We start from the raw sequence: 27,275 nt of genomic DNA on the forward strand, positions 1-27,275 counted from the left end.
TTAATGACTTGGTGTCATCAGTTTCCGAGTGTCAGGTGCTAGAGAGTTGACATGCCCTTGGTTTAGTAATTTGTTGTATCCAAAGCTCTGCTTTACCCAGATGGTTATTGTGTGCTCAGTTGGTTTGATTATTGCTGTCATCTCTTGAAATGCCATATGCTACCCTGCAATGAAGTGCATGTGTTTACGTGTGTTTGTGTATATATACAGTATGCGTATAAATAAGTAATTTATTCATCCATGTTAATCTAGCGTCTCAACCCTTTTACAGCCCTTGGATCAAGGTCACGTTCCCTGACACAGTTTTCTCAAATTGCTTCAGGAACATACAAGATTTTAAGCAGAAAAAGACCACCTGATCCATCCACTCTGTCCTTTATTTCCTTTATTTCTTGTTCTAGGATATATGTGTATCCATCCCAGGCATGTTTAAATTCAGTTACTTCTGATTTACCCACCACATCTGCTGAAAGTTTGTGCCAAGCATCTACTACTTTCATTAACATTTTCTCATGTTGCTCAACCCCCCCCCCCCCCCCCATGTATTGAACAACAGACGTTGTTCAATATGGCTGTGCAAATGACCTGTCGATTATTTCCGACTGTTTTCAAACAGCGGCCAAAAATAGACAGTTCACACAGTGTGTGGCTGTCTTGTAGCCGTGGTTTGCCTGGAAATCAATGGTTAATTGATTTCCAGGCACACCCATAGGGTGGCCGGATGATAATAATGTTGTTAATGTTCATCCGACCAATTATGCAGTATCGTCTGGGTGAACATGTAAAACAATGGCCATTGTTTGACAACGGCCGTATCAGACCACAGACTGCATTCCTGCAAAGTGTGAACATGGCCTTAAGCAGCAAGTCCAGTTCTGACTTGCAGTTATGTTCTAGTTCTGCATGTTACGGGTACAAACACACACACCGTATACGCAGCGTATTTACTGCTGCGATACGCAGCAAATACGCAGCAGATACGCAGCAGATTAGATCTAAATAACTGAACACAGCATCAAGTCTTCCCCATCAAATCTGCTGCATATATGGTGTGTGTGTTTGTACCCTACAGCACCCTTATTGGTCTAGCAAAATATCTATATTACATAAAGTAGGTATATTGTGTTAGTATTTACTCTCTTGGTACAATCAGATTGTGTTTTATTGCTTACATCAAAATTGTGAGAATACCCTGAAGTTTTTTAAACATCTCATCAAAAACAACACTTTTTGCAGTTCTGCTTTAAAGCGACTCTGTACCCACAATCTGCACCCTCCTAACCTCTTGTACCTTCGGATAACTGCTTTGAATCCAAATGCAAATGCAAGTAAAAAAATACTATTACACTTGCACCCCTGTGTCAAATTGGCGTGGCCTACAGTGTCTGTGCCCAGGCTTGCACCGCCTCTCCATCCCTCCTCCCTGCCCTCTTCACCATTAGGAATGCCCCTGGGCAGGTTTTTTTCTATTCATCACTTGTCTGAAAACTGCACAGGTGCCTAAACGATCCAACACATGTGCAGTGTTCTCACAGGTGATGAGTAGGAGAAACCCTGCCTGGGGCATTCCTAATGATGAGGAGGGCGGTAAGGAGGGATGGAGGGGCGGTGCAAGTCTAATGCATAGACACTCTAGGCCACGCCAATTTGATACAGGGCTGCAAGTTTAAAAGTTGTTTTGTAGGACAATAACTGCATCACCTGCCGAACGGACCCCAGGACAGATCTTGGATTAAAAGCAGCTAAATGAAGGTACACACAGTTTGTGGGGGGCAGACTGTGAGTACAGAGTCACTTTAAATGGGTCAAAAGGCCACAGTTTGGCTGCTCCATGTAAATCGACCCCCCACACACACACTAAGAACACCATAACATTTGCGTCCATATTAAATTAAATGGGCTACATATAAGTGCCCTAGTATGTTGATTCAAGCCACTAATTTTGTTGTGTTCTTGGGATTGGTGGGGGTTCGAGCAGTCAGACACCATTTCTCATCAGCAAGTTGTCTCCTACCCTATTGATAGGGACTAACTTGATGAAATGAGAACAGGATCTAAGCAAGACAAATAAAGGAGCAGATGGTCCAGAGCCAAAAAACATAAGATCACAATCTGCATTTTACAAAACAGAAATCTTGTAAGTCCTAAGTTGAAGGTTATCTTTAATAGCTCATATCATACACCACTGCCATCTGTGAAAGTACAAAGGGATAACCTAAAGATAATGGCCCTACTGAGTTAAGAGAAAAAGTTGAATTTATGACTGGCGTATGGAAAGAAAAGTATTGAATGGATAAAAGAAACGTATTTCAGCAGTCCAATATAATCCGGTATGTATTGTGTTTATTCCATAAAATAGTTACATGCAAAAAATGTAGAAAAATACTAGACTCATTTCAGCCCACAAAGAGCCTTGATCACAGCATGTGTGATCAAGGCTCAGAGCGGGCCGGAATGCGTCTAGAATTTTTCTAAGGTTTTTGTATGTAACAATTTTATGGAATGAACACAATAAATACCGGATTATATTGGACTGCTGAAATACGTTTCTTTTATCCATGATGCAACACCTGATCGCCTACAGGTGAGGTCCTTTGCACTCCTATTCCGGGAAAGATAATAGCCAGCTACTGTATATTGCAGCAAGTAAAGCATATACCGAGTAGCAGCGGAAAAAACTTTTAAAAGTATTTAATGGCAGGCAAGGTGTGAGGATAGCTGGAGTATTCTAGACAGATTAGTCTGTTTTAGTTGTGTCGACCTTAAAATATAATGCTGTTAGGGCCAGTTCACACTGAGCAAGATAGTCGGAATTCCCGCTGTGCTCAGTGTGCTGCTGTAAGTGAATGGAGAGGGCGTGCGCTCTCCGCTCAAAGAACTAACATGTTACATCTTTGAGCGGAGAGGGAGTGGACGAGCGCGCGCCCTCTCCATTCACTTACAGCAGCACACTGAGCACGGTGGAATTCTGTGGCGGAATTCCGACGATCTTGTTAAGTGTAAACTGGCCCTCGGTGATGATTTTACACATAATAGAAGGAATAGTGAACCATAAACACACTGTTTACACGCTGATACTGATTAGCTATCAACAACCGATCAGGACCGCCCACTTGACTACTAAACCCAGGAGCATACTGGAACTTTTACCCCCCAAACTATATATCAATCTGCTCAGCTCTTCCCGCTCTAGAACATGCTGTCTGTACATTGGACTGCATTTTCAACATAAATTCACTTTGGGTATCTGGCAACCCAATTAACACACAGTTTTGCTATATATTGAGTTTTAGGATCAAATCATATTTAATGTGCAGTGACTTACTGTACTAAAACAAATAAAGCCGAAGCAGTATTTCATGTCTTTATTAGGGGCACATTGTAACAAATGGTTTCAAGGCATGACTTCTTTCAGATGACTGCAAACAAGATGAGCAATATGGCAGCCATTTCTGGATTGTGGGGGTGAACGGAGTGATTTATAATTGAGGAATGTGCAGCTGTCTAATAGTTCTAATTTAACGTAAAGAAATGCAGAGGCATGCACTTGTCACCAAATCCCTTAGGAGTAGATTAGGATTGATGGCGTTGTGTGAGCTAAGGCATGTTTTACTAATTTATTTGTAGTTCGATGTAGACGAGCTGCGCCCCTGGGAAAGCGTCTCTGTACATGATGGTAACATCAGAAAGCTTGATGTGATGATCTAGCCCTGGCTTAGTGGTGTTAACTCTTCTGAGTATTAGGTTATAGGCTTGTGAAAGTTAGTATACATGATAGGGTTCTGTAAAATGGCCATTAAGTTTTGGGGGTTTTTGTTATTGACAATCTGTTCGGCTTTAAATGTAGCTGTGTTCGATAGTCTGCTTTTGGCATTAAGCGAAAAGGAATATGTTAAACTTTATTCTGCTAGAAGTTGAATAACCGTAATCTTGCTAGCCTACAGATGGCAATGCTTGCTGGGAGCTGTAGTTTTGCAACTGCTTGAGGGCCATATTTTTGGGACCAGTACCTTTTTAGAATACAGTGACTCATCCAGTAGTGATTACTTGTCCAGAGTTAACAAGTACTCGCAAATGACATGTCACCCCTTTTCTACACGTATTCGCATATTGAGTTGGAACGCATCCTAAACAAAAAAAAGCACTAACAAAATGCTTTAAAATACACATTTAAAAAATGAAGTAACACACGTAAAACAGTCATTTAGACATTCTGTTACCTGCACATTGCCAAGATGTAAGTCCAGTCCTGGTTGGTGTTATATGTTTCTCTGCTCTCATAGTATCTATGGCCTGGCTCCAATGTGGGTCCTACTTTAGATGCATTGTGTTTTTTCAATTTACATAGAAATCGGTAAAGAACCTCTTTAGAATTATTATATGCAGTGTAATTTCAATATAAAAGTGGATAGGTAATGGTTGTGGAGTAATGCATGTGTTCTGTGTATCTGCTGGAGAGTGGTAGTCGCAGGGAAAGCCTAATGAATTCTTTTTCCCACTTTACTGAAAAGAACAGCGGAGATTAGGACACATTAGCCTGGCTTGTGATAGAATAACAATCATCTCCTCAGTTCCTCTAACTAATCTCCTACCCGTTCCAACTAACTGGCAATTATTAGGTCTGCTTTGTTAATTGTACAATATGCTAATTGACTAATTAATAGAATGCGCTAATCAGGAGCTCCTGTGTGTTTACTGCGCTCTTCATTAACTCTGTTGACAATCTTTGACACAGGGAAATGAGACAACATTGTGGGTTTTTTGTAGTAATTCAGTGTTGCCCATTGTCCTATAGCCAGCATGGGTCATGGAGCTTTAATTACAGTTCTATGTGTCTCTTATTATCACTCATGAAACATTTGTGATGCTTGAGGTGGTGTAAATGACGTTCTGCTACACTATTGTTACATGGCGCTTCTTCCGTATTCCAGTCTTTATAGCCTAGAAGAACTACTGATAATGTTACTCTACTTTATTGTATACTCAGCTTTTAATCTTCTGTATCTTAGGTTGCTTAAATCACTTTAGAGAGGTTTTGAATGCTGCCACAATTTTTTGGTACAATCAGCAAATTTCAGTGAAATGGGTTTTCTCATGAAGATGGACTCCTTTTCCATTAAAGCAGAAACAGGTCTGGGCACATCTGTGTGTAAATGCCAATCTCTTCACAGACAAGCTTGGACTTTACCCTTGTCAGAACGCCCAGTGTGTGGCAGCTTGCTATTAATGGGACCATGTAACTGCAGACCAGTCAGAGTACCCAGGCTTTCCTCAGTGAACATACTAAAAGTGGGCATGTGAGAATCTGAAATGGACCATGGAGTAAAAGAAAGTTGATTTTACTAGGTGGTATTATTTTACTAGGTGGTATTATAAGTACACATAAATAAAGTTTCAATAGGATAGTTACAAGTAGATTACCATGCCCACATTTTTTAGGTAATACAGTGGGCCCACCAACTTGTACCACACAAGATTATCACACAAAGTACTGACACCAAAACAAGCCTTATGCCCCTATTACACGAGTCGTTTGGAGGAGCAAACGAGCGCTATTAGCGCTCGTTTGCTCCTCGTTCCCCGCTCGCTGCCGCCGCTATTCAACGCGGCGTCAGCGAGCGGGTGAGTGCGGGAGGGGCGGCGGGAAGCTGCTGGGGGGGCTGCCCGGGGGATCGCTGATCGTCCGGGCAGCCCATAGGATACAGCAGCACCTGCTGCCGATGCTCCTATTCAACGGAGCAACGGCAGCAGATCGCTGCTATATCAGTCGCTTGTTTTTCAACATGTTGAAAAACAAGCGACTGCAACGATCATTGCACTCATCGTTGCACTCTATCCCACGGGACGAATATCGTTCGTAGCGGCTGATATCGGCCGAATACGAACGATATTGCTCCTCTAAACGACCCGTGGAATAGGGCCTTTACTTACACCTCTGTTCCTCTGCTGCTGCCTTTACAACACTTCCTGGGTTTCTACTGACCCCTACTGCCCGGTGCCTGGTCTTAATACAGATGGGAGATGGCTGTAAATCCTTCTGCCTGTGGCTGAGTAGTCATTTCCTATTTAAAAAAACAACCAAAAAAACCCTTTAACATTAGATTAGTTTAACTTCTTTATACAACCAAAATAACACACACTCGCCACTGCCCTCTACATCTTGGCTCATAATAGACAACCCTCTACAGACTAACTTCCGATGGACTGGTTTGGTTTACCTATAGTGATGCTCTTGTAGTGTCCCAACACGGGTGTTGCTATTGGTTACACCCTTCGTAAAAGCCTGTACTTTTAAATAAGTGGTGATATAGTAGTTCCAGAGTTTTCTCACAAGATGTCGCTATTGCAAGTATGTATGCTTAGTTGTTGCACAGCTGTAGTATGCAAAGGGTTATTGTTTGTGTGTCACATTGATCTGTTCGCCAATGAGTTCTTTCTTCTTTCTACCTTATAAATATCGTCTCTCTCTTTACTTCTCACATATGCACTCCTCATCCACTCACAGCACACCTTATATGCGCTGTAGGAAGGAAGTCACATGGGTAGAGGAAGTGTAGGGCCTTTTGCTTTTGGACTCTGTAGAGAGAGGACACTAGACACCGTTTCTTCTCAAGTAACTCCGCTTAACACTATGCAGTGTTAAACCTTTAACTAGAGAACAAAAGTCAGGCATCATCTTAACCCATGCTGTGGACAAGGAGATACACAGTGCAGGACAGTATCTATAAGGAAGTAAAGGAAGTGATCTGGATAGAGAAGTTGCTAGATGCCTATGAACTCTTATCTTGCAGTGCGGATGTAAACAGGGAACCCTCAGCATTCTGCTCATCCCAGGTAAGAAGGTCTGGGGCTTGTCATCCACTAGGATGGGTTCCCCCACACTGGTAGGGCATTAGGTGGTGCAAAGACTAAAGAGTCAAAACACAGGCACAAGTATTCTTCTATTTCTAACTCCAAAGTTCTGGCAGAGCACAGTACTACTTGGGTTGGGACTCTCTCGACATCCTCCTCTCTATTTTCCTTATCTTCTCTTCTACTTCTCAGTACGCAACTCAGTCGGCATGACTGTACCACTCTTTCTACACTCAATACAGATCTGGATCCTAAGTTATTAAAGCGACTCTGTACCCACAATCTGACCCCCCGAAACCGCTTGTACCTCTAGATAGCTGCTTTTAATCCAAGATCTGCCCTGGGGTCTGTTCGGCAGGTGATGCATCAGCTGTGTGAATACTGCACATGGACTGGATCGTTAAGGCACCTGTGCAGTGTTCACTGCAGAAGAATAGGAAATATCCTGCCAGTGGCATTCCTAATGATGAAGAAAGTGGGGAGGAGGGACAGAGGGGTGATGCAAGGTTAGGGCACGGATACTCTAGGCCACGGCCATTTGGCACAGGGCTGCAAGTTAAAAGTTGCTTTTTAGAACAATAACTGCGTCACCTGCCGAATGGACCCCAGGACAGATCTTGAAGTAAAAGCAGCTATCCGAAGGTACAAGCGGTTTTGGGGGGACAGATTGTGGGTACAGAGTCGCTTTAAGTGTCTTATCAAGTGTGAAGTATTGAATCAAGGCAAAGCTGTATTATCTGCTGCCTACCTCAAGTATCTTCAGAGTAAACAAGATTTTATTCATGCTAAAGAGACTCTATGATCCTTCACTAAGCACTGACACAGTACACACACTCCTTGGGCCATCTCCCCTTTCTGTGGGTGGCAGTGCCAATAGTGCGGTGGGTCACTACTCCACTCCGGGCCACTGTGATAAGTACCTAAGGGACCCGGCAGGTCACTGCCCACAGGGGAACAAGGTATAGCCAGACCATTAAAATAAGAGCAGGTGTGCCACCAGACCTGTGTGCCCAACTGGCACTGGCGTCACGACAGATTACTATCACTGGGCTAGGCTATATCTCAGCCAACCACCATAGAACTGGCGTCACACCTCACCATCTGGCAAATGACCGGCTGTGTCACCTCCACGCTGGGGGTGAACCACACCACACTCTTCTCTAATGGGCACAGTGTACATATGAAGAAACAGCAGCACTTACTATGAATCCAAGTTGTCTTTGTTGCAAACAAGAAAACAAACATAGTGGGGGTTCAGTAACAGCAGGTGTGTTCCATATGAGGCTCAGGGGAATGCACCCGCTGTCACTGATCCACCGCTACGTTTGGTTTTGCTTGTTTGCAGTAAAGACATGGTGAGTGCCGCTATTGTCCAGGTAATTCCTTTATGTTTTACTTAGTTTGTAAGGTTTCAATGCTTTCTTATATTCTTGGCTTTAAGTACAGACATGTTTTTTTACAATCATGGATCAGTCTTTAAGAAACACATCCATGCCTTGGTGAGAAGCTAAGCTATATATTGCTGGCTTTTGTACTGCTCATGTAGGTTAAATATTTAGGACAAAGTTCACACTGTCACCGGAGGGTCCATTCTGGAAGCTCCATCGTAAGTTCAGTTTATTTTGCAGAATCTGAACAGGCAAAGAAAAAAAAAAACTGCAAGCAGTACTTTTTTTGTCCCCTCATGTTGTAAAATGGACACCAGAAAGAAATCCAATGGGACCACAATGGGATCGCTAGTTGTATGGGGAGAGAAGAAAATACAGGGAGAACTGCACCATGAGTAATCCTGTTGTATGCAGCCAGACAGAAATAAATGGTGTAGATGGGTTCTCACCTGGAACCCGCTTGGGTTTTGTGAATATAACCCCAACATATGGGTAGCTCACAATGCTTTGAGATGGCTGCTGGACAGATGGTCCATGTAGTGGGATGCTTCCCTGATTGGGGCTAGCTCTGAAGATACAGAGGGAGAAAAGTATAGGATGTGATCCTCTTACTGTTGCATGTTGTCAGTGTTAAGCACATTTGAGAGACTAGACTAGAACCTCACTGCCTCCACTTCTTATGATCTACCTTGGTCTTAATGCCGTCAGAGATGGAATTCTCCAACATGCAATGGAAAGTAGTTTGCAATAAAGCGAGTACTTAGAGTAAGATTTACTTAGGCCGGTGTTTCATATGCCTGGTGTAAGGTGACTTGTGTAAGATGAATTGAATATATCAGGAGGCACAAGAATCTCGATAAATTCAGCACATCTGTGATCTCAGACTATGTGAAGCCCCACACACTATAAGAAAATGCTGAACGTGGCATAACCCAGTATGACAGATTGTGACAGATTTTGGCATGGATGAGAATTTAGCCAAAATGTGCATCTATTTTACATCAGAAATTACGTTTTCACCCTAGTTTATAGCTAGTTCATGACTGCTATGAAGATTTATTAATATCCAGTTAAGCCAAATAATGACTTTTCAAGGGGTTGTTCAACATTAAATTTTTTATCCTCTCTCATTTAAGGTGGGGGATCGACAGTGTTGCCAACAATGATTGCCCCAAGTCCCCGTGCTTGGCTGGAGAGTTGGCCCTTGCACCATTCTCAATAGAAATAAATGAAGCAGTTGGCGTTTTCACATTCAGCTGTTTCCAAAATTCCTATTCACTGTAAATGGGCTTGCTGGGAACAGCTGAATTCGTATCAAATGATTGAAAAGTCACCTTTTATGAATGTCTAATTGACATATTTTGTAAATGTATGTAAAAAAAGATTAAAACACTGTGCATCGTATTTGATGTGTACGAAGGTGGCTGAATAGATGGCCCTGGTTACCTGGGTCTATTAGTCTTTGTGTAGATGGCATGTGTCCACAGATGTCTGACTTCAGATTATAGCAGTCACACAACCTGTAACTTGATCATTTAGATTTACATAAGAACAGGCCAAGAATAAGTAATATGACAGTCATGCTTTTCTCAATGACCTCATGTTGTTTGGAGCTATATGTAAAATGTCATGTCTTTGGCTGGTATACCACAGGAAAGAATGCTAATTTTATTGGCAATCCTGTCACTTGTTAAATGAATTGGCCGAGTGTTTTCACACACCAGATATCTATAATTAAGGCGCACAATGACTTGTGGAGTTATCCCTGAAGTTTTTTTTCTTATAGATAATTGAGTTTGCTATAGTTTTGAACTAGTTTAAGGGTAGGTTCACACTTACCGGATCCGCAGCGTATTTTCTGCTGCGGATCCGCAGCAGATTTCATTTAAATAACTGAACACAGCATCAAATCTGCACCATCAAATCTGCTGCGGATCCTGTAGGTGTGAACGCACCCTAAGAGAGATTCAGACTCCTTTTTAAAGAAAAAGAACTCTTTAATATGTATTTTACTTTTACTTCCAGTAAACCTCAAGAATAATTTATATTGGTGTCTGTGACTTTTACAATATAGGGATTTAAATTCAGTAATGGTCATAGTGGATATACAACATCACAGTGCATGGAAAATCAACATTGCAAAATCACAGGAAAGGCATAGATAGTATGGAAGATGTGCAGGGGTAAAAGGGAAGCTGGACACTGACATTACAGTGCAGTAGTAACAATCACTGTTTTTAGGATGTTGGATTATAAAAAATATATCAAAATCCTTCAGAAATGTATTTCTCTGTTAAATGTGTCATTCCATGACTGCTAAGAACTGCCTGGTAAGCTTGGTAAACTGCTTTCCCCTACTAAATAAGATTACAAGTGATGTAAGCATTAGGTAGCTTTTATTGTAATGCTCTGATGCTGTCTCAGCAATCCCTCAGATATTCAACCTTTTAAATCTCTAGTTACCTTGCTAATAGCTGTAGGATTTTCTTGCATTAATGATAAAAAAAAAAGTTTGATTCTGCCTTTTGAGCATTATTGTTGGCTTTTTTTTGTGCTGTAGAACTTGACAGTGTTTGTTTTTTGAACAGGTTAGGAAATGTCTGGATTAGCGGAGTCTTATACTTGTAGATTTTACAGTAATACCAAATGGTCAAGAAGAGTCAGTAAGATGATTCCTAAATTTATTTTTCCCTTTCTTTTTCAGAAAGTCTGCTTTTTGATGTGATAAATTAGTGGATCTTAGAAACAAGCTTGATATAGAATGCATTTGGAAAATCTTCAGACCCTTTCCCTTAACACATTTTGATATGTTGAGCTCTTTTGCAATATATATATGTGTGTGTGTGTGTGTATGTGTATATATATATATATATATATATACTGTATATGTGTGTGTGTATATATATATATTAAAGTATTAAAGTTTCTCTCATCAATAAAAACATAAAAGCTCTGGGGAAGGGTACAAAAAAAAAGAGTATGGTGGCCATCATAGTTCCAAAGTGAAAGAAGTTTGGGGCAACCAGAACTTTTTCTGAAGCTGGCTGCCCCACCAAATTATGTAGTCAGGGAAGAAGGGCTTTGATAAGGGTCCATTTACACAGGAAGATTATCTGACAAATTATCTGCCAAAGATTTGAAACCAAAGCCAGGATTGGATTTGAGAAGAAGAGAAATATCAGGCTTTCCTTTATGAACTGATCTGTCTATAGTCTGTTTCTGGCTTTGGCTTCAAATCTTTGGCAGATAATCTTTCTTTGTACATGGGAAAACAATTAGTTGCTCTGGATGAGCTCCAGAGATCCTGTGCTATCACCGCACCAGTCCACTAAACTGGGCTTTACGGCAAAGTGGCCAGAAAGAAGCCTTTACTTAGTAAGAGTATGTGCACACTGAGGAGTTTAGACTGAACCTCCGTTGCGGAATTCTCAGCGCGCGTCTCCGCCCGTGTCATAGACTTCATTCTATGCACGGGCGGATTCCGCCCTCCCTCCAAAGAATGAACTTGATCATTCTTTGGACGAATGAAAGAATCTGCTCATGCATAGAATGGAGTCTGAAACGGGCGGAGACGCGCACGCCCGCTGCACTCCGCTAGCGGGCAAGAGCTGAACATTCCGCGACTGAGGTTCCATCTGAATTCCTCAGTGTGCACATCCCCTCAGAGGCACACAAAAGCCTGTTTGGAGTTTGCAAAGGGTACCTAAAGGGCTCTCTGACTGTAACAAACAAGATTATCTGGTCTAATGAAATCAAGATGGAACTTTGTGGCCTCAAGTGTCATGTCTAGAGAAAAACAGGTGCCGTCCATCACCTGCTTAATACCCTCCCTACAGCAAAACATGTTGATGGTAGTATCATGCTTCGGGGGTGTTTTTCAGTGGCTAGGACAGGTAAACTAGTCAGGGTTGAGAGAGAGCTGAATGGAGCAGGTTTTCATTAAGAATATTTCTGTATTTTCATCCAGAGTGCCCTAGACTGAAGGTTAACCTTCCAACATGACTGTGACCCTAAGCACACAGCCGGCACAACTCAGAAGTGAATTATGGATAACTGTGAATGCTCTTGAGTGCCCCTGACGTGAACCTAATTGAACATCTCTGGAGAGACCTGAAAATAGCTGTCCACCAACTATCCCCATCCAATATGACAGAGCCTATAGAGGTTACCCAGTGTTAGAAAAACATGACCACTTTCTTTCAGAGACACAACTATTTCCTCCAGTTCAGGTGTGGTTTACAATTAAGCTCAATTCACTTCAATAGAACAGAGTTGCAAAACCGCATCCAATCTTGAGACTAGAGTCGTGCTGTCTCTGCAAGAAAGTGGCCATGTTTTTATAACTCTGGATAAACCGACATGCAGAAAATGACAGATAATTCCCAAATCTAATTCTACAAACCTTGTGACATTATACCCAAGAAGAGTGGAGGAAATCGCTGCCAATGCTAAAGCCCCTGAATTGTTTTGTCAATGCAATACTTAAGTTTTTCTTAATAAATTAGCCAAAATTTCTGAGAACAGAGTACTGAGAACAGAATGATGGGCACTTTTTTATTTTACCACAAGGCTTCAGCATAACAAAATGTGCAAAAAAAAAAATGGTCTAAAGGCATTGCATGTATATAAATCTTGTATAGCGGGCCCCTATGTTCCACAAGTTGATGTTTTAGAAAATAGAAAACCCTTTTCAGCAGTACTCTCTCTTCTCTCTCTGCTCTTTTTGTAGTTGGCCATATAGGTTGAGGGTTTTATATTTCGGTCAAGTTAGCCTTCATTGTTACCACATTTTTCTAGCAGCCCTCATTTGGTGAAACAAGGCACATCATTCCATGTAAGTGTTATGGTAGTCCGCATATTTCTATGCTAAAGTTGCACCATGGCAGGTTTTGTAACCAGGCTGGGGTTTTGAACGACAACTTGTGTATGTTTTGTATGTGGAAGTCTGGGCCCTCTGGCTATACGATTATTAGGTTTTTGGGCCAGCAGAGTGGAATCCAAGTTTACTCTGTGATGTCTACATTTGACTGAAAAGATGTATGGAAAGAAGATTTCCTGATTTAGAGATGAGTAAACCTTGAGCACGCACTGGTTTGACCCATCCGAAGAGTATGGGATTTGTTTACTGGCGGGTGCAGAAGTTAAATGTAGTCCTAAGGCTGCCTGGATATGATGGATACAACCATAGGTTTTATCCATGTTTTCCAGGACTCCCTAGGGCTACATCCACCTTCTGCAGCCGCCGGGATTCAAATGCCGCACACACAGGTTCGCTCATCTCTAGTCCTGATGGAATTGACTCTTTAGTGTATTAATTTCCTTCATAATTTACAGTGCACCTGTCTCTTAACTGAAATGAGTCCCTTTCTTCATGAGCCAGGTAGAGATGGAGCAATGTAACAAAGTGGCAGGGTAGGCTGTAATAAGCAGCCCCTTGTGGCACTATTCCTTTATACTGAGTCTTGTTAGTACCACTTCTCCAGATAATATAATTGAACGTCATTCATGCTGGATGATTTGCATTGTAATTGAAGCTGAATGGTGAGCTGACATCTGCAGATGTTCTAAACAGCTGCGTGAAAAACTAACTTTGAAATCAATGCAATTCATCAAGTTGTTTAACCTCAGACTAGCAAATACTGAACACACAAAATGTAATCTCTGCACAAAGATGAAACTTATTAACAGATATATTAAAAATCAATAAAAGTACATTTTAGAAGTTAACGGTCAAAGATTAATAAATTGTATGCGGGTTTATTGGAAAACCTTCTTCACATAGCATCAAAAGAGAGAACACAGCCTCATCTCCAAAGAAGAAAGCCCTCCCTAGAGGATAACCCTCAATTTTCTACTTGGATTTGCATAATCTTGATTTGTATCTTTGCACCTTGAAGTTTCAGTAAATGACATGGTATAGCAATACAGTATGATTTAATACTTTAACCTTGGTGATGTTATTGGTACAGGAAATGGGCTACGTGACAAATCATAGTGTGCTTTGGAAATGTTACATTTTATAGGCTGCGGTTTGAAACCCTGTGATCTTGTACTGCTTTTTTTTTTTTTTTCTTTAGAAAATTATATGTTTATTTAGCTTAAATAGTAAAGCAAGTTGACTTGGTTTGCTATTTATAAATACCTGATTATTAGGTTTCTGTTTGGTCCCATTAAAATGCTGATCCTGCTACACAATAGATGTCTCTGGCTGGGTTCACACTACATATATTTCAGTCAGTATTGTGGTCCTCATATTGCAACCAAAACCAGGAGTGGATTAAAAACACAGAAAGGCTCTGTTCACACAATGTTGAAATTGAGTGGATGGCCGCCATATAACAGTAAATAACTGCCATTATTTCAATACAACAGATTGTTTTAAAATAACAGCAAATATTTGCCATTAAATGACGGCCATCCACTCAATTTCACCATTGTGTGAACAGAGCCTTTCTGTGTTTTTAATCCACTCCTGGTTTTGGTTGCAATATGAGGACCACAATACTGACTGACTGAAATATACAGTACGTAGTGTGAACCCAGCCTCTATCTATCTATCTATTTATCTATTTATCTATCTCAATTTAAATAATTTAGTACAAGCTGTAACCAGAATTTGAAATTGAATAAAAAAAACTTTTTTTTATCTGTCGAGATGTTACTGGTAACTCATAATCATTGGGGACTGGGCATTGTCAGAATGACAGAGGAAGGGAATCATGGCAGATTAGTACAGTGTTTTTTTTTTTTTTTTTTGCAACTTATGTACAGTAGTCTGACCATTTATGAAAGTACAATAAGTTTCCTTTAAAACCATTTTAAAGTCAACCTCTCAGATCCCTAGTGCCACAGAAAAAACCCCAGTGCCTGAAAGCCGATGCTGGGTCCATATGCTGCTCATACTGAAACAAGTTTAATTGGTTCTCTGCCTGTATAATAACAAGTCATGGAGGAGAAGCAGCCGTTTCTAATCAGGCAGCGTCCTCCTTCCTCCCAGTTTGGCTTCTTTGACAACCTAAGTGCGAGGCTTCAGATGATTCCTGCATTCAGGTTATCAATAAAGCCAGACAGGGAGGGGGGAGGAGGACACTGCTAGCGTAACTAGAAGATTCTGCCTTTCCTTCTCTATGATTAGTTAACGCATGAGCGAAGATCAGAGGGGTTTTTGTTTCGTTTTTTTTTTTTTTTAAGCGCAACATCACATGCAGTAAATGGACGCAGCATCAGAATACTGTTGAGACGGACATTTTCCCCTATGCTATACACCTCAGCTGCTGCACAACTTCGGGTTATTTGTTGTCTGTTTTCCATTTAAAGTTAGGCACATTTCTCCTCTTATTGCTGAGAAGAGGCAGACTTGAGCATTTTAAGAATATGGTTTGTTACTTGAAATGGAATGGAATACACGTGTGTGTGTGTTTGTGTGTATGTATGTGTATGTCTGTGAAGGAGCTTTTATCTTGAAGCTCTTTGTTAATAGTTTGACATATTTTCAGCCTAATGTGTCTGCCTTATATTAACTCCCATCTCGAGCCCACACAACTTGCTTTATTGATTTCCACTATTTACTCTCTATAATGCAGTAGCTGTTGGAGATGACTACACACTTTTTAAAAAGTTATTATTGACAGGCACACCAACCACTTTCTGTATAGCTTTTTCTCAGAGACTGTTTTAATATAGGCGTCCCAATGTGCTTCATTTTAATTGGGCACGGTGGACATTGTAGGGATATTTTCTTAGTCATTCTGGATTGTCCGGGAGTCTATTAAAATAAGAGGAGGCCTGTCTATCACACAGCTGGGAGTCTGTCTGGCAGGAGCAGCCAGAGATTTGCTAGACATACAACTCTAGTGCCGAAAGAGAACAGGATATGTGAGTGGTCTCGTGTAGTATGGCATGTGGTGGTAGCAGCAGTAGTAGTGTGGGAGCTTCAGGGTGACCCTTCTAGAGGACAGAAATTCAGTTAATGTGTTTGAGCACTTAATCCGTAGAACTGAAATTTAAAAATAACTAAACTGGAACATTAAACAACCTTATTGTTTTAATAGAATTCTTTTCTCAGGCTGTGGAGCTATGTACTAAGCAGTCAGTCAGTATAGAGCATTCCTAAACAGCACTGTGCAGAATATTGTATATTGATATTTTGTACAAAGCAAGCCACATATGCTTATATTACCCTATGTAATATACCTAGCAATCAGCTGACAATTGAGTAAATGCTCAATTGGCTGATTTTGCAGCCAAGAATGATGGCAGTAAAGGGCCATACCAAACGATCCTGCAATTGTTCATGTAGACCTGTCTGATGATGATGAAGCTGGTTAATAGGCTTCCTAAATGAGTTACAAACTAGATTGTTGCTCACACTAGGCAACAGGCTACCCCTATAATACCAGTTGCTCTGGCAATATATTTTATTTTACTGAATGGTATAGTCAACCTCAAGGCTAGCAAAACGTATACTGCCATGAAACAGACCAACTGTAGTCACAAAAGACCACTTATTTAGACACATTACAAAGTTATATAACTAAAAAAAAGAAAAACGCCGGAGTTGTGCTTTAATTTCAAAAGAAAAAACTCTCTTCTTTGGTAGCTTCTGGTCTCTTGACTCTAGCACCCTTTTGCTATGCAGAAGGGCAGAGAGAGTTTTTCTCTTCTATGACATTAATTTATGGTATACACCATACGTATTATTCAACTACGTGTACATGTGTGATGTGATGTCACCTCTGTCTGCTTTGCAAATGAACCATAAGACTCCTTCTAGTCTGCATTTTTTTAATTTAGAAGCGTCCTCGGGTTGAAACCTTATAATTGATGGCAGATGCCGGAACGTAATTACCAAAGCCAGTGCTATTTCTGTTGGCCATCAGTAAAGGCTAGACTGAATATTCATCAGTTTATTTGGGCACTCGGCTGAAGCTGTAATTATGTATAAATGCTAAACAGCCTAGTGATTCTCAAGTATTGCCTTTTAAGTAGATATAACTGGTGGCATCATAGCATATGTGGGGTAACTTTTAAAAATGGAGCTTAGACCCCTTTATAGTTAGTTCAATTGGCACAGATAGATTTACCCTCTAGCTCACATGCCTGGTAGGGATGAGCGAACTGGCTGAGGTTCGGGTTCGTATGAACCTGAACTATCGGCTTCTGATTCCCGCTGTCTGCCCGCTCCGTGGAGAGGGTGGATACAGCCTGAGGACCGCCTGGAAAACTGGGATACAGCCATAGCCATAGGCTGTATCCCAGTTTTCTAGGCGGTCCTCAGGCTGTATCCACCCTGTCCACGGAGCAGGCAGACAGCGGGAATCAGAAGCCGATAATTCAGATTCATACGAACCCGAACCTCAGCCGGTTCGCTCATTCCTAATGCCTGGTCCTGTTATACTGTTAGCCACCTCTTTATTTGCTAACAGTGTGTTACAGCTGGAGAAGGGAGTCTTTCACAGGATATTGCCACCTAGTAGTAAAATTCAGCCTAGCAGGGTTGACCTTCATGCAAAGGCCCTATAGCAGCTGAATGGTTTTCCACATTGGTATTAATGCCCGTGTCTACTATTTTACTTAAAATAGCACAATGTAGAAGTGCTTTAACACTTAAAGTAATCAGCCATAACAAAAATTCAAGAAAAGTAAATTTAACCCTATGAGACATGGACTTCCGAAGACCTTTAAATGTACTCTGCAGTATCTGGCACTAAAGCATCAGCAACAGATCCTTTTAAAGGGGTTATCCAGGATTAAAAGAAGCACAGCACCACCCCTGTCCTCAGGTTTTGGGTGGTATTAAGGTTCATCTCCATTCATTTCACTGGAACTTAGCTGCAAAACCACACCCAACCTGCTGTTTTTGGAAGAAAGTACCATGATATTCTAAGCCTGGAGGACCCTTTTGTCTTATAGATTGTGAGGTATGGCCCCCATGGTTTTGACATGTTTTTTTTCCCCCAGGACATCCTGAAGGGGCCAAGTCAACACCCTGAACTCTGTCATGTTCTTTAAACCAAACAATTTTTGCAGTCCTATGGCACATTATATTGTCTCCTTAAGAGATACCATGACTAGGAAGGCGTAAAGATGAACTGCAACAAAGAAACATCCTAATTGCCCTGAGTTTTCCCAGCAAAACATTGCTTTTACCTAGCTTGCCTTCCCATAGTGCATCCTGGTGTTTTCTCTTACCACCGTACTAACAAACTGATGTAAAAGAAAAACTTCTCAGACTAGACTACCTTCTCCTATTGCTTCATAGTCTAGTTCTAATTGTTTACCCGCCCACTATAGAGGCTCTTGGTAGCGGACGTCAAAAGCACTCTGACTAATGTGGCTACACAGTCCCATATAAGCAGTTATTGGAATGGAACTAAAAAAATGCAATATGTCAGTTTGTACGAAGTTGTGCGTCCCCCCAAAATATACATAAAGATATGAACAGAGTCTGAGTTATAAATCTAAACTCAAGATTGGATTGCTTGCATCCAGCTGTGGACACCAAGGCTCCTTAGTGAGTCCATATGTCCCTAATAACTTCAAATCATGCTGCTGAAAAGATCAAATTAGAACCGAGAGCTTGTAAGCAATAAAGAAGGATGAGCGTTGCCTAGACTTGTTATGAGATGTGGATGTTCCATCCGTCAGCCTCAGTCACTGACTGATCACCCTGGCTGTACGTCTGCATACATGTGGCATTTCACTAATGTGATCACTAATCATATGGTGGAAGCTACCTTTCAACAGAGCTTCTGAACTCTCACACCATTGACAGTGAAGATGAGTGATCCTTCCGATGTTAAATATTCGATTATTACCATTGTGCGGAGGAAGCCTGAAATGATTGGAAACTAAAGCTTGTTCTTTCAGCCTTTATAAATTAGAGAAACACTGGGAAGAACTGGCCTGACGTTAACCCTGTTTTACAAATAAATGACTTACAACATAAGACATGGTTTCCTTGATCAACCAAGGACAGCTGCCTGTGTGGCAGTCCCAGAAATAGAAAGTAATCACATCTAATGCCGTGTTTGTTTTCTTTTCTCATTTTCTTTTATGAGACTCTTGATAAGTGACTTCGAGGACGTCCGACATGTGGTTTACAAATTCTTCAGAGCCTACACTGTAACTGACATGGCTTGAATTTCATGATTGCCACACCGGACAGCATCAGAATGGCTGCTTTAGTATTCTTTCTAAATACTTTACATAAGTGAGAAATCTGAAAATTAAACTTAGGTTATGACCTGGAAGATTATAGAATTGTTCTGCAATAGTGTAAATTCTATTAAGAAGCATCTAAACACAACAAGGGATATTTATGAAACGTCTGTCAGGGGCGTACGCAAGGCATATACCTGCGGTATCCCTTGCTCGCACGGTACTGAGGAGGCGTGACCTCCTCTCGTGCCTCATTTATCATGCTCGCAGGTGTAAATCCTGATCCAAATCTACACCTGTAGATTAAATGCGGATGGTCGTGTGCACGGCCGGCCGGAAATACTAAGAGGTGTGCACCTCATGGGAATCTGTCTGGGGGAAAAGGGGGCAGGCTTAATTTAATACTGACATTATAGAACCCCCGTCTTTATAAATCTCTCCCTCCTTCAAAGCCACTAAATAAAAGCTGTTTAGCTGTAGAGGTACTTATTGATATGAAATAAGAAAAGGCAGGTTGTAAGGATGTAAGAAGGATTTTACAAAACAAACACATACATGGCTTCAAAAAACAGCACAAAAAATGCATGACACAGAGACACTCCCCCCCCCCCCCCCCCCCCCCCCCCCCCCCCCTTTATGGTTTTAATTTTTATAGGAGCCATGATGGATATGAATAGTTTATTTTTATTATTTTTATTATTTGTTGGTAGATGCTCATATGCAGTGTAGAGGCAGTAGTGTTATGGTAGGTTTTAGGCTTTTCAGAATATGTAGGCTTCAGGCTCTTTTTACGTGTTGAAATGGCGGAAGAGTCTGATGTTTGGGGGTAGTCTGTTCCAGAACAGAAAAGAGGAGAGCAAAGGTAGTGTTATTGGGAGGTGTGGGCAGGTTGGGGAGTCTTTTATGTCATTTTTATTATGTCTGAACTTTGATAGGTGATCAGTAGCTAGTGAAAGGCTTGACAGAGGTGAGAGGTAAAATAATCACCAGAGCTGATTGGGGATTGAGGGGGTACAAGAGTGAAGGGCATAGAGAAGGATGAGTAGTCTATATGGGAGAGAAGGAGGAGAAGGATGTACTGGCATTTTTGACTCAAGGTTGAGGAAAAGGCATACACATTTTTGCTTTGGAAATGGCAGTAGGTGGTAAGGGTTAAAACAAACAAAAAAAAAACAACAGCGTAATCAAAGGTTGTCCCGATGAAGAGCACTTTTGAAAGTGGGAAACCATTACATAAAATTGATAGTTCTGGTAAGAGGGTTGAGTAAGATGGCAAAAAGATGATCTGTCAACAATGGGAGGGAAAGAGCAGCATATCAGGAGAAAGAGACAAGTTTTCCTAATGAATGTATTTACAAAAAAAATGTATAACTTGTCAAGCTCTACACGTATAACTATGTTGGTTGAGATGGGAACACTCCTTTAAAGGGGGACTCTGAAAGAAATTAAATAGCTTTAAATCACCAGGTGTCAAAAGTTTTTTACAGATTTGTAAATTACTTCTATTTAAAAATCTCAAGCATTCTAGTACTTACCAGCTTCTGTATGTATGAATTGGTAAATTATTTTCAGTCGGACACAGAGCTCTCTGCTGCCACCTCTGTCCCTGACAAGAACTGTCCAGAGGATTTCTATGAGGAATTGCTACTGATTTGGACAGTTCCTGACATGGACAGAGAAGGCAGCAGAAAGTACCACGTCAGACTGAAGAGAATAGGCCACTTCCTGCAGGGCATACAGCAACTGATAAGTAGAAGACAAGTTGTTTTTGTTTGTTTGTTTGTTTGTTTGTTTGTTTGTTTTTAAAGAAGTAATTTACAAATCTTTTATAATTTTTGTCTTCCAGTTGATTTGAAAACAATTTTTTTTTTTACTCAGAGTTCCCATTTAGGGATAGTTGTGATGGATGCATGTATGAATAGAAAAAATGGTAATAGTGAAAGAGGCAGATTAGGGCTGTAGTATGGTTTGGCATGAGGTGGAATAGAATTGGATCAAGTGATCCAGTCATAGGCTATGTTCACAGTAGGAAGAAATAAAGTGAAAAGGTGTCAGCTTATTCTTTTTAAAAAGACACCAGTTATTGCTGCATTTTAATTGACCAATGTGCAATGCATTAAAGTCAATGGAATGATGAATGCCCTACACATAGTGTACTAATGATTGGTTTTTTTCTGTCAGTTTTTCTTTTTTCACTGTCCTTTCACAGTCTATACTATTAAATTCAATGGACTTTTCAATTAAAATCACGCCCAAAGGGGAATCAGTCCACCAAAACTAGAATAATGTAACAACAGGCGCTCAAACCGCAAAATGAAGGATGTAATTAAAAAAATTAATAAACGGACAGGAAAAACATTGTGGGAAGGTAGCCATAAGGTATAATTAAGAGAGTGGGTTGAAAAACGAACTTCCTATTGGTAATAATGGTAGACCATTGAATAGTTGTATAGAGGGGTTGTGGGGACTGTAGGTTGAAATTAATGTCATCTTTTTGAAATATGGGGCTTTAGCTGAGAGGAGAAAGACGGATGCATATTCACAAGAAGTACACTTCCTCCGAGTTGGTCAAGTTTAATTGATTCTTATATTTTGCTGAATAAATGCAGATGAGATTGACTGCAGCAAGTTGTGTTTAACCCCCTGTTTATAATATGTCTAACCATAGTGTTAGGTTACAATAAGAAAAATCCAGTAAAAACAGTACACATTCAGGAAAGGGTTAACAAGCAGTTGCTAAATCGCTGGTAATTCATCAAACCGCAGTGAAAGCTATGATCTCCAAACAGAGAATTCTTGGTGCAGTGGTTAATATTCCCAGAAGTGTTGGGTCTGCCAGAATTACTCCAAGGACACAATAATATCTCATGCAGGAAGCAAAACATCCTTGAAGAACATCCAAAGACCTGCAGAACCTCTCTAAGCTTAGCCCCATGACTTGACTACATAGTGAGGCTGTTTCACACTATGGTCACAAGATCTACACAGCTGTACATCCTTTTTTGTCTTTTTTTTTTATCAAAGGTTTGAACAAATCCTATTAATTTCTTTATTGAATGTTTCTATTTTCCTTTATAATAAGATTTGTTCTCAGTTTTGATGAATAGCAGCTTGTGTGAGAATAGATCTCCAAAAATGTGGTGTCATATGAAAGGTAATAGGATATGACATGGTATGGTTGAAAAATAGTCATAGAGTTCATCCAAGATACAAACCAATTATATCTTGGAAAATAAATAAAAATTACATTTAAACTTATAATTCCTGATAATTGTGTGTGTTTACTTCTCCAAGTAAACTTGGTTGGTTTGCTGCTGCTTTGACTTATACAACCTAACAACATTTTTTTTATTTATTTGTTTACAGGGCAAGAATTTGTCTCTCATTTTTAGGATTGGATTTCTGTTTACTTGGGGAGTTGTTTTGTTGGGTGCTCGCTTCTACTGGATGGGCAATACACCGCCAAGCTTTTCCAACTCTGATAACCCAGCTGCGGACTGTGAAATCCTGCTGACACGCACCCTGACTTTCTTATACTTGCCAACTAAGAACCTCTGGCTGCTTTTTTGCCCCGACACCCTCAGCTTTGATTGGTCGATGGATGCTGTGCCTCTGATTAAATCAGTCATTGACTGGAGGAATATACACACTGTGGCCTTTTACGTATTGCTCTTCCTCCTTGCCTACACAAGTCTCAAGAGTTCCAGTACAAAAAGAGAATGCAATGGGAAAGTGTTCATGAATGGCAAGCAGAATACTAATGGCCATAGCTGTCAATCAGATTTAGAATACAAGAACTCTGAGCCGAGGACTACCATTGTCTCGAAACTTGAAAATGGTGTAAAAAACCATATTAACCATGGATTGCAACTTCCTTCTACAGAAAACATTGTTGTTCTAGCTTTATCTCTATTGATAGTTCCCTTTGTGCCCGCAAGTAATCTATTTTTCTATGTTGGCTTTGTTATAGCAGAGCGTGTACTCTATATTCCCAGTATGGGGTTCTGTTTACTAATAACTGTAGGGGCCCGAGCTCTTTATATTAAGGCCCAAAAAAACTTTCTGAAAAGCCTCATTTTTTATGCTGCCGCTGCATTACTTCTTTTTTATGGACTAAAAACTGTTGTAAGAAACGAGGATTGGAAAAATGAAGAGATGCTCTATAGATCAGGAATACAAGTCAATCCAGCTAAAGGTAACTGATACTTTTTTTGTCTCTTGTTACCGATTAACAATGTTGCCTTTGTTTTATTTGTAAGATTTCCTCCGTTTCTTCATTTTCTGTGTTTCGGGGAAGCTTCTTGTATTCTTATCTGCTGTGTAAGAAATTGAAAGTCCTTATAGCCTCATTAGTTCCTTTAAACAAACCATTCCAAGATGAGTGGCAAGTTTACTGCTTGTTTTTCTAGCCTTTCACGCTGTTGTGCACATAAAAGATGGTGCTGAAATACAGGCTTTTAAACCATGCATTTACAACATCATTATATCCTGTACCCTGAATACTGTATCCAGATTCTATTAAACAGTATTTCTGCACTACTTTTATGCCTCTAAATTTACAGCCATTACTACCAGCTTTAATACATGATTACATCATGATTTTCTTTTAATCTGTCCGCCACATTTACAATATATGATTGTTCTTATGAGTGGCATGGGACTGACTGACACACAATTCATTTATGCAGCCTCTCGGCCTCCTTTATCTTGTGATTTATGCATTTCTTTTACTTTTATGGGCAATTTACTTCATATATTAAAAAATACTTTTGATTGTTTGAAAGTTCTGGCAAAAATGAAGCTCTTGTGCTCACAAATCACCTTGTGAAATCCTCCAAGGAAAAGTCTTGTATACAGAGATTTTTGGTTCTGTGTTATTGTTAACACCAACAATGTGTAGATACTTTGCTTTATTATTGTTGTGTTTTAGAAGTAGTACCTACATAAGTCGGGAGGGGGGGGGGGGAGGGGTTATTTAAAAAATGTATTATCTTTCACTTCCACTTTAGTATCGGTATCATTATGCATTGTTTGTGATAGAATAACAATACCCACAATCTTGTGGTTTCAAGATAAGATAAGAGTGCTGGGGAGAGAGTAAAGATCACACCTTTTCTGCTCCCTGGATAACCCCTTTTCATAAATGACATATATTCTAGATCTTTATTAATTCATGTTTTTTTTTTGTTTTTGTTTTTTTTTTGATGCTGGAGTTCTCATTTAAGTTCTAGGGAATGATAAAAAGCTGCTGATGGCTTAAATGAGAAATTTTTAGTTTTTCCTGTATATACAGGGAAATGAGACAGTATTTTGTCCCGCCTTTTGCTGGTACATTTCCATTGAGAGCACAAAAAATAGTAATGTAAAATGTATTACAGAAAGGCACAAAAAAAAACATAATGAGAAAAAAAAAAACCTATAGTACTAAAAAAGTACTAAACCCAGTGGGGGAGATTTATCAAAGGGTGTAAAATTTAGACTGGTGCAAACTGCCCACAGCAACCAATCACAGCTCCACTTTCATTTTACCAGAGCTTAAAGCTGAGCCGTGATTGGTTGCTGTGGGCAGTATACACTAGTTTAAATTTTACACCCTTTGATAAATCTGGGCCAATGTGTCCAGTCATGAATAAAGGTGACTGACCTGGTCTTGCAATGGCCATAATGAAACATTAAAAAATAAGAAAACTGTGAATATAGGTATTAAAGTTTGCTTTTCCAGGATCCGATTTTGCTGAGACTGAGAGCTGTGGAATGTTTTGTAAAAGGTAAAGCTTATCTTATCTGACATCTCTTCTGGAAAGTTCCAGTAATATAACTTCACGATAATTGCATTTTATGTTTCTATATTTGTAAGCGGACTATGACCTTCTGTTGTCACTGTGAACTGTTGTGTGTTTCCATCTCATATTCACATTTTATTCATCTAGACAAGTTTCCTGTTTGTAAATGTATTAATGTCATAGGATTGATTAAATAAAAGTCAAGGCATTTAAAGAAGCTTTTAGTATTCAAAAGCAGATTAATTTTTATGATATTATTTCATTAAAATCATTCATAAATTAAAATTTGCTTATAAGTAAATGATTTTATATGGTTCTAAGATTACTGCCAGAAACTTACGTATAGCAGAAGCTGGGCCAATCACAAGTGGCCCGGGCCTCAGACTGACAGCTGGAGGGACATGTAAATGAATGTCTGCTAATAGCAGGTGCCCCCAATCCATGTTAGTATCAGAAGTATCATAGCAGGTGGTCGTAATCACCTGTCACTGGCAAAGTTTCTTTTGAGCCTGTTGCCTGTGTTCCTTACCATGGCTTTGTTTTCTATGTCCCTCATCTTGATTTTGTACTACTTTAACATCTGTGTTTTGACCTCTGCTCTGTTTACTGTTATTGTCTCCGTTTCTGATTTTTGTCTTTGGTATTGCTTTTCTGGTTTTGACCCCAGGTTGTTGTTTGACTTCCCTTGCTTAACTTTTGTACTTAGCTATTTTTAAAGATACTTGGGGACAATTCTGTAAGCTTGATGGGTCCTGCACCTAGTGAGAGTAGGGAACTTCGCCCAGTTGGGAGCGGCCACCTTAGGTGGATTGTCAAGTAGGCAGGGACAGTGGGCTAGCTTCATTACAAAGCCATTACCATTCCCCCACAAGATGTGACCACTGCCTTTGTTTATTGCCCCACATTTACTATATATGTCGGAATGGTATTCGACTTGCCTATTTCTTTTATGATCATCCAAATTAGGGTATGTCCAAACTTGTAACGGGTCTGTGTTCACTGTACACATCCACAAATAATGGTATACCAGCATACACTGGTGCTGCATAGTAGGGTCATTCCTGTTCATTTAAGTGCACCAAACATATTCTGTATGTTGCGGTATAGATTGACGGTATACACATATTGTTCTGCCGATATACCAGTGAACATATGGCCTGTAAACCATATAATTATGGTATATATTATCCTAATTTAGATGACCATAAAACAATGTTATTATATTTTTGATTTTAATGTCCTACATAAGTTGGACTTCTGTGATCATGGGATTTAAAGTAACTATCATTTAGCCAGTGCGGCAGATTATATTGAAAAATCCCTGCCCCTTTTTTAAACAGGCATAACTACACTTTAGTTTAGTGAATGATAATGATAATTTTGAATAATGAGTTTAGCTTTTATTTTGTGTTGAGAGTAGATTGTTTTAATTCTCCATCCCTTCTGTAGGTAACACCTTGTAATACCTTGGCTGTCAATGATATAAGCAGCCAATGTTGCTGTTCACAGAATAAAAGTGGTAATCATTTAATTTGCTTTTAGCAGTTTGAGGTTACTAATGATTTGTGTGTTAATTCACGGCATAAAAAGGAGAATCTATAATAACAAACATTTCTTCCTTCCTGAATCTTTTGATCTATGGGAGTGATTTTCCCACTACCATTCACAATTTATCAGAGACTCCTTCTTTAATATTCATGCAATCTGCAGCGGCCATGTGCTTCTCAGTTGTTTGCTATAGTCCACCTTACCTATTAAAATATTGGTACTCCTAAATTATGTCTTCTTTGCTTTACATATATTTAAAGGTAAACTCTGTTCACATAAAGAAAGGGACACAGAGGAGGAAGAAGGTAGTTTTCTTACCTTCATGCCAATCTTTTACCCCCTGACTGCCTATCATGCTTGTGGCACCAATGAATAAATATCAATAAAACCATTTACAACGTACCATTGCTGCTTGTCTGGGTTATAATTTTCAATAAAATAAAAATCTCTTTTCGGATTGTGAACTGTGTCAGAGGTGGGGCTTATTGTTTCCTGGCCCTAGCACTGTTGCACCTCACTGTATGCTTGCTTCTTTGCATAATCA

General features: G+C 40.0%; 1 protein-coding gene across 1 annotated transcript in view; it reads left to right on the forward strand.

Moving 5' to 3' along the window:
• TMTC2 (transmembrane O-mannosyltransferase targeting cadherins 2) overlaps nucleotides 1-27,275 on the forward strand; it is a 228,522-nt gene that overhangs the window by 80,571 nt on the left and 120,676 nt on the right. The window contains exon 3 of the mRNA XM_069974054.1: nucleotides 22,767-23,595. Within this exon, the coding sequence (XP_069830155.1) occupies nucleotides 22,767-23,595 (829 nt within the window). The remainder of the gene's footprint in view (nucleotides 1-22,766; nucleotides 23,596-27,275) is intronic.

The sequence above is a fragment of the Dendropsophus ebraccatus genome, chromosome 1 (genome assembly GCF_027789765.1).
Source record: "Dendropsophus ebraccatus isolate aDenEbr1 chromosome 1, aDenEbr1.pat, whole genome shotgun sequence".
Classification (NCBI taxonomy): domain Eukaryota; kingdom Metazoa; phylum Chordata; class Amphibia; order Anura; family Hylidae; genus Dendropsophus; species Dendropsophus ebraccatus.